This window comes from Clarias gariepinus, chromosome 9, assembly GCF_024256425.1.
Source record: "Clarias gariepinus isolate MV-2021 ecotype Netherlands chromosome 9, CGAR_prim_01v2, whole genome shotgun sequence".
NCBI lineage: Eukaryota > Metazoa > Chordata > Actinopteri > Siluriformes > Clariidae > Clarias > Clarias gariepinus.
This window is the reverse complement of record NC_071108.1, coordinates 1,587,307-1,595,000: the sequence shown is the minus strand read 5'-3', so window position 1 is coordinate 1,595,000 and position 7,694 is coordinate 1,587,307. Positions and strand designations below refer to the sequence as shown.

The window sequence follows — 7,694 nt, the reverse complement described above, 5'->3', positions numbered from 1 at the left end:
TCCGTCACAGTCAGAGCTGAAGCTGGAGTTATACAGATGGAGCATCCAGGTGAAATGTTCTGACCTGGTCTTCTCCAGCGGAGGACATGCCGGGGGGCCGGGGTCTTTATGACTCTCCAGTTTATCGATAATGATCTGACGGAGACCTGCGACATCACGGGGGAAGCCTGTACACACACACACACACACACACACACACACACAGATTAGTGTTTATAGTGTTTACATAGTGACTACCTTAGTTTATTAGTTTATATATGAGATTTAGAAATAAGTGAGTTTCACCATACCTCTAATATCTTCACCTTTAGTGTCGGTACTGGAGAACGCAGGGAAGAACTGAGAGAGAGAGAGAGAGAGAGAGAGAGAAAGAGAGAGGCAGAAAGAGAGAGAAAGACACACAGGGAGAAAAAGAGAGACAGAGAGAGAGACAGAGGCCGAGAGACACAGAGAGACAGAGAGAGAAACAGACAGGGAGAAAGAGAGAGACAGAGAGAGAGAAAGGGAGAGAGACAGAGAGAGACAGAGAGACACACAGGGAGAGAGATATAGAGAGAGAAAGACAGAGACAGAAAGAGAAAGAGTGATAGGGAGAGAGACAGAGAGAGAGAGAGAGAGAGAGAGAGAGAGAGAGAAAGACAGATAGAGAGACAGACAGAGAGAATGAGAGAGACAGAAAGAGAGACAGGCAGAGAGACAGACAGGGAGAAAGAGAGAGACAGAGAGAGAGATAGGGAGAGAGACAGAGAGAGAGAGACAGAGAAAGAGAGAGAGACAGAGAGAGAGATAGGGAGAGAGACAGAGAGAGAGAGACAGAGAGACAGAGAGAGAGAGACAGAGAGAGAGAGAGATAGGGGGAGAGACAGAGAGAGAGATAGGGAGAGAGACAGAGAGAGAGAGACAGAGAGACAGAGAGAGAGAGACAGAGAGAGAGAGAGATAGGGAGAGAGACAGAGAGAGAGAGACAGAGAGAGAGAGAGAGAGAGAGATGTTGGTTGTTACATCAGTGTTTCAGTTCTATCAGAAGATGAAACAGCTTCTGGACCTCTGGCTTTAAATACAAACACTCAGATTTAAACCTGGTAATAATGTGGGATAGAAGATACAGACTGAATTATTTTTTTTCTTAGTTGTCTAATGTAATGATTTAAAATTTTAAATAATGGATGGAAAGATGATGAACATGAAGATATAAATCTCACAGGAGTCCAGCGGTGAGGAGTGGGTGGGCGAGCTGGTAACACAGAGTGGGCGAGGGCTCGAACAGAAATATAACACAGGAGGCTCTGAGCTGACCGGTGTACACCACACCGTGCACTACAGCCACGCCTACTATAGCCACGCCTACTGTAGCCACGCCCAGTTGTTCTGAGTAATTACTTAATACCCTTTAAATTTTCTCTAAGGTCAGTAACAGAAGAAACGGACACACACTGCCTCATCATGCTTTGTCATTTCATGCACACACACACACACACACACACACAGCCTTTAAAGATTGACTGCTAAACAGGAAACCAAGCCTAGTCTACTTCCTGTGATTAAAGATAACACAAATAATGCAATCACTCTACAGCGGGGGCCAAAAGTTTTGGAAAATAACAAATACTAATTTTCACAAAGTTCTGCTGCTTCCGTGCGTTTAGATCTGTGTGTCAGATGTTACTCCGGTCTACTGGAGTATAATTACACACATTTCATAAGTGTTAAAGGCTTTTATTGACATTACATTAAGTTTACATAAAGACTCAGTATTTACACTGTTGACCTCAGCACTTCACCCTGGCACACTGTCAATCACCTTCTGGGCCACGCCCTGACTGATGGCCCAGTCTATTGTTACATGATCCATGCTTGGAGTTTGTCAGAATTTGTGGGTTATTGTTCATCCACCCATTTGTCCATTTGCCAAAGTGTATATTTGTGTCATTCTCCAAACGTTGTAGCTGTAAGAGCGCTTTGGTTGGGGCCTTGTGATGGACAAAAGTATTTGGTCAAACCTGCACTTCCATTGAATCCAAACACACACACTTCAGTATGTAGCCGGTCCCCCTTCTGCAGCTCTAACAGCTTCCACTTCACTTGAAAGAACGTCCACAAGATGTTGGAGTGCTTCTGTGGGAATTCATCTCCGTTCATTCTGTAGAGCGTTTTTGAGGTCAGGACGAGAAGACCTTTCTCACAATCCTTCCCTTCCCTTCATCACAACCATCATCAACCATTCCATATCATCTGGTCATGTTCCTGAAACAGTTAGCTTGGATCCTGAGCGTTCTATATTTTGCTGTTGAATTGATTATATTTTGAGGCGTGTCTGTCAGACATTTCATCCTGGATGGCGGCTCATCAGCTGAAGCTCAATCTCAGGAAAACCGAACTGCTGTTTATCCCAGGCGCCTCATCTCCAGGTCAAGACCTTGTGATCTCCCTGGACAACACAACAATCAGATCTCTCCTTCAGCCACCGCCCGCAATCTTGATGTAACTCACATGGACAATCATCTTTCATTTTCCTCAGACATCTCTAAGCGTACTCACTCCTGTTGATTTCATCTTTACAACATCAGAAGAACCCGCCCACTTCTTGCCGTACAGGCGACTCAGGTGTTTGTTCAGTCTCTTGTTATTTCAAGACTGGACTACTGCACCTCACTCCAGGCAGGTCTGTCTCTGTCCACCATTCGTCCTTTGCAGGTGATCCAGAACGCAGCTGAACGTCTCGTCTTCAACCTTCCCATGTTCTCCTACACCACCCCACCTCTCCGCCCCCTGCACTGGCTTCATGTAGCTGCTGCATTCAATTAAAAACTATAAAGATAAAACCGTCCCAGCATCCACCCACCTCTCAGCTCTAATCACACCACGCCATCCTCCAGCACTGCTCGTCTCCTCGTCCCACCACCACTCAGGGTTCGAGGAAGACATGCGTCTAGACTGTTTTCTGTTCTGGCACTGAGGTGGTGAAATCTCCGTACAGCTGACAATATTTAAACCACGAGTATCAAGACGTATCTGTTTCTTTAATATTACGTTCATTCACTGGGGATAAGGGGTCTGAGTGAAACACCTGAACTCAATAATGAACAGGTTTGGACAAATACTTTGGTCCATATACAAGTATAACACTCGTGTCTGTGAAGGGAAAAAGATGTTTTGTTTTTTACTTGCTGTGATGCTGTGGGGAGTTTTCACTCCGGGTGTAATACACACCGAACCACCAACACACACATGTACCACATGTACTGTATATACCGACCCCCAACCCCACCTCACCCCCACAAGTATTCCCAGATGAATTCCAGAAGTATCTTCTGTCTCTCTCTCTCTCTCTGCCTGTCTCTCTCTCTCCCCGTCTGTCTCTCTCTCTGCCTGGCTGTCTCTCTCTCTGCCTGTCTCTCTCTCTCTCTCTCCGCCTGTGTCTCTCTCTCTCTTCCTGTCCCTCTCTCTCTCTCTGCCTGTCTCTCTCTCTCCCTGTCTGTCTCTCTTTCTCCCCTGTCTGTCTCTCTCTCTCCCTGTCTGTCTCTCTCTCTCCCTGTCTGTCTCTCTCTCTCTGCCTGTCTCTCTCTCTTTCCCTGTCTATCTCTCTCTCCCCCTGTCTCTCTCTCTCTGCCTGTCTCTCTCTCTCTGCCTGTCTCTCTCTCTTTCCCTGTCTATCTCTCTCTCCCCCTGTCTCTCTCTCTCTCTGCCTGTCTCTCTCTCTCTCTGCCTGTCTCTCTCTCTCTGCCTGTCTCTCTCTCTTTCTCTCTTCCTCGTCTGTCTCTCTATCTCCCCCTGTCTGTCTCTCTCTCTCTCTGCCTGTCTCTCTCTCTCTCTGCCTGTCCCTCTCTCTCTCTCTGTCTGTCTCTTTCTGTGATTCTTTTATACTCTGTGCCCAACTCTGACTCAGCAGGAGGATATTAGCTTAATAAATGTAGCCAAGTTCAACCAGAGTTCAAAAACACACACACACACACACACACACACACACACACACAGATGACGGTGTGACGGAGAGTGAACAGTCACACAGAGGCCTTGAAGGTAACACAGAACTGATAAAAATAAAACGATGCGCAGTGTGTGACTGCAAAACAGAGAAGGATAAACACACACACACACACACACACACACACACACACACACACACACACACACAGACAGCACATAAATCCTGTTGTACCTTCAGAGACGGATATCCCGTGATGCCGAATCTCTTACACACTTCTTGGTTCGTCTCTTCGGCACAATCGATCGCCGCCAAGCGCACGGCCGTCTTCCAGTCTGTACAGGAACGAGAGAGAAAGAGGGGGACATGGAGAGGGGGAGAGAGAGAGAGATGAAGAACAGCAAAAGTTTTAATGCAAATGAGAAAAAATAAAACAACATAGAAAGGAAGAGAGGACATAATGTGGAAGTGGAGAAAGAGTGTCCACTTACGGAGAGTAGCGAGAAAAAAAAAGATAAAACAAAGAGGAAATAAAGATGGAAATAATTAAAGAGAAAATAAAGAAATGACCAACAAAAGGCAGAGAAATAAATGAAAGAGACAAAGATGTGAGGAAGTGAGAGAGGAATTAATAAAAGGGAGAAAAAAAAAGAACGAGGAAGAGGAGGTCAGGAACGGAGAGAGAGAAAATGATAAAGGATGAAAAAGATTGACAAGTGTGAAGACGAAAGAGAAGAGAAAGAGGAGAGTGAGAAGAAATAAGGGAGAGAAAGAAAGAAAGATAAAAGAGAATAATTGGAGAAACAGATATAAATAAACAAAAAAAGAGAAAATGATTGAAAGATAGACGTGTAGAGTTTAATATGTGTGTGTGTGTGTGTGTGTGTGGGTAGGTGAAAGAGAGTAATGAGGACGATCTGTGGATGTAAAAGGTTAAACATACTAATGAGCTGTGCGTGCATGTGTGTGTGTGTGTGTGTGTGTGTGTGTGTTCACACTTCAGTTCAACAACAAAAGTTCACCTCTGTCCTTTTTGATCCACATGCTTTACCACGAGCACAGCTACCGCAGTCTAGTGTTGTTTTATCAGTGTGTGTGTGTGTGTGTGTGTGTGTGTAAGTGAATACACTCATCAATCTATAAACACATACAAAATAACAACATATCAGAAACAACACAAAACAGAGACTAGTGAACTGAGTAGTGTGTGTGTGTGTGTGTGTGTGTGTGTGTACAGCGTGTCAGGGTGTATTATCCTGCTGAAAGAGGACACTGCTATCAGGGAACACCGTTTACATAAAGGGGTGTACCTCGTGGTGTAACAGTCAATTCAATTTGATTTGTTTAGTGTTTTTAACAATTGTCATTGTCGCAAAGCAGCTTCACACAATCAAAAGAATTTATGGAAGTTTGTATGAAATGTGAGTGTGTGTGAATCAGAATGATTAGATCGTCCCTGATGAACAAGCCGAGGGCGACGACCCTGAGGGTGGGTCTGAGGGTGGGTCTGAGGGTGGGCCTGAGGGTGGGCCTAATGGGTGGGTCTGAGGGTGGGTCTGAGGGTGGGCCTGCGTGCACATTTTTACAACATGACTAGATGTTCTCTAACACACACAAGTGTGAAACTGAGCACTGCAGTGTTTCTCTATAAATAAAAGAAAGGTTTTGTCTGTACATCGGTCAGAACTTTGATCAGTTCTTTCAGTGATATCTTTATGTTTCATACATTGGAGGACCCGAAACCTGTCTGTAGGTCTGTCTCTCTGTCTGTCTGTCTGTCCAGCCAGATTTTATCACAGCATCACACAAAACTGTCTGTACAGACGTTACTGAATCTCCTGCAGTCCTTAGATCTCTACCTGAAGTTTAATCTGCACCATCAGTGAATCTAAATGTGGAGTAAAAGTGATGTTATGAACAGTTATGTGTGGGATTTAATAATCTACTGTAAAATAATCTACTAATGCGCTACTGTCTCAATGTAAACAAACACCTGCACCAATAGATATTAATTAGAAAAGATAAAGTGAATATTTTTACTGGGATTAGTTCATATTTTCACTTTGGCTGAAATAACAGCGCTGAAGTGGTATAAGTGAATTTTAACACGCTGAAGTGGTTTTAAGACAAAACTTCATCTTTATCCTTTTATCTACTTTTTCCATTTCTCATCTGTGATTCACTCTCCGATTACCGAACAGGGAGTGTATTTGTCTGACCACCAAAGAAGGACAACTTAGTGTAAACAAGGCGTAAACATAAACCTTTCTATCTCCTCTCTTTCCTATCGACTGTAATAAAATAAATGACAGTTGATCCAAAACCCTGCTTTGAACTCGGTACATTTTGTACAATTTCCTAATATTTAGTCACCAGTCCAGTAGAGACCAAAACCATATGATGGTCTCACATCAAACAAAATTATGTGAAATTACAGTTTTAAAAATAAATATGATGGGGTTCCTCTTTATTGCAGGCGGACGTGTACGTCTTGTATTTCTTATTTGTGATCAGGGAGCCGAGCAAAGTAGGAATTTCACTCTACAGTGTAAACTTGTGTTTTAAGTGAGCACATGACAATAAATAAACTGAACTGAACTTAACATGTATGTGGGCCATAACCTGAAATAATACTAATAGTAATAATTTAACAAAACAACAAAAATAATAATAATAATAATAATAATAATAATATCACTGATTATATTAAAGCTAATGAGATTATTTTTATCCTCAACCTTTTAACTATTTCTACAAACCCTTTCACCATGGACGACGCCAGTGATCTATATTCAGCTACAACATGAACTCATCACTGTTTATTATCAAACATGTAATTAATATATTAATGAAACCCTTTGGTTCCTGTTGCTCTTTTTTTTCTAACCTGATACTGATCTTTCTAGGATTGTAGAAGAAATGACTTTAAAAAGTTTTGTGACTCTACATGTGTATTAATTTTAGGTCACATAGTTTATATTGTTTTTGCTTTGATTGCATCATCATCATCATTTTAGACTTATCCATACAAAAACAAGTGTGATGAGGAAGTGTGATGTAATAAATGATTAATAAAGTCTGAGATGCTCTAACACACACACACACACACACACACACATATGAAGACGGATTAAATGGATGAGAGATGCGAATATGAAATGTTTCAGTCTGTGTGTGTGTGTGTGTGTGTGTGTTCACACCCTTGATGTCCATGGCCAGTTTCTTCCACACCGGGGAGAAGGCGACGCAGTGTCCGCACCAGGACGCGTAGAACTCGAGCAGTGTAGCGGAGTGGGACTGGAACAGAACCGCATCCACATTGTCCGGAGTCAAGATGGCGACCTGATCGGATCCCGTGTAGAGCCCGGCCCGAACCCCGCCGAACAGCACCGCACTCAGCAGCAGCAGCAGCGGCACCGCGCCGGGGATCGCGCACAGTCCGCGCGCGCCGCACCGGGGGAAGGACGTGGCGCGGGAAGAGCGCGCCGCCATTTCTGCTCTGTCTCTCTCTCTCTCTCACACACACACACACACACCACAAGAGAAAACTTAAGCGCTCTCTCTCTCTCTCTCTCGTTCCCTCCCATTCAGTGTGTTTAACTCTCTTCACTCCTTATCTGTGTGTATCAACACAAACCAATCAGCACTGAGTCAATCAATCAATCAGACCCACGTGATTAATGCCTAATTACTGCAAGTCATCATCTACATCACACACTTTACTCATAAGCTATGAAAACTAATTAATCACTTCCTGTCACATTGAGTG

At 43.6% G+C, this 7,694-nt stretch overlaps 1 protein-coding gene across 1 annotated transcript in view; it reads right to left on the bottom strand.

The window, feature by feature from the left end:
• The window catches only part of qsox1 (quiescin Q6 sulfhydryl oxidase 1), a 20,483-nt gene extending 13,010 nt beyond the window's left edge, over window positions 1-7,473 (bottom strand). The window contains exons 1-4 of the mRNA XM_053504912.1: window positions 7,126-7,473; window positions 4,160-4,260; window positions 291-339; window positions 65-167 (exon numbers count right to left, since the gene is read on the bottom strand). Of these exons, the coding sequence (XP_053360887.1) occupies window positions 65-167; window positions 291-339; window positions 4,160-4,260; window positions 7,126-7,417 (545 nt within the window). The 5' untranslated portion in view covers window positions 7,418-7,473. The remainder of the gene's footprint in view (window positions 1-64; window positions 168-290; window positions 340-4,159; window positions 4,261-7,125) is intronic.
• Window positions 7,474-7,694: the final 221 nt, after the last annotated feature.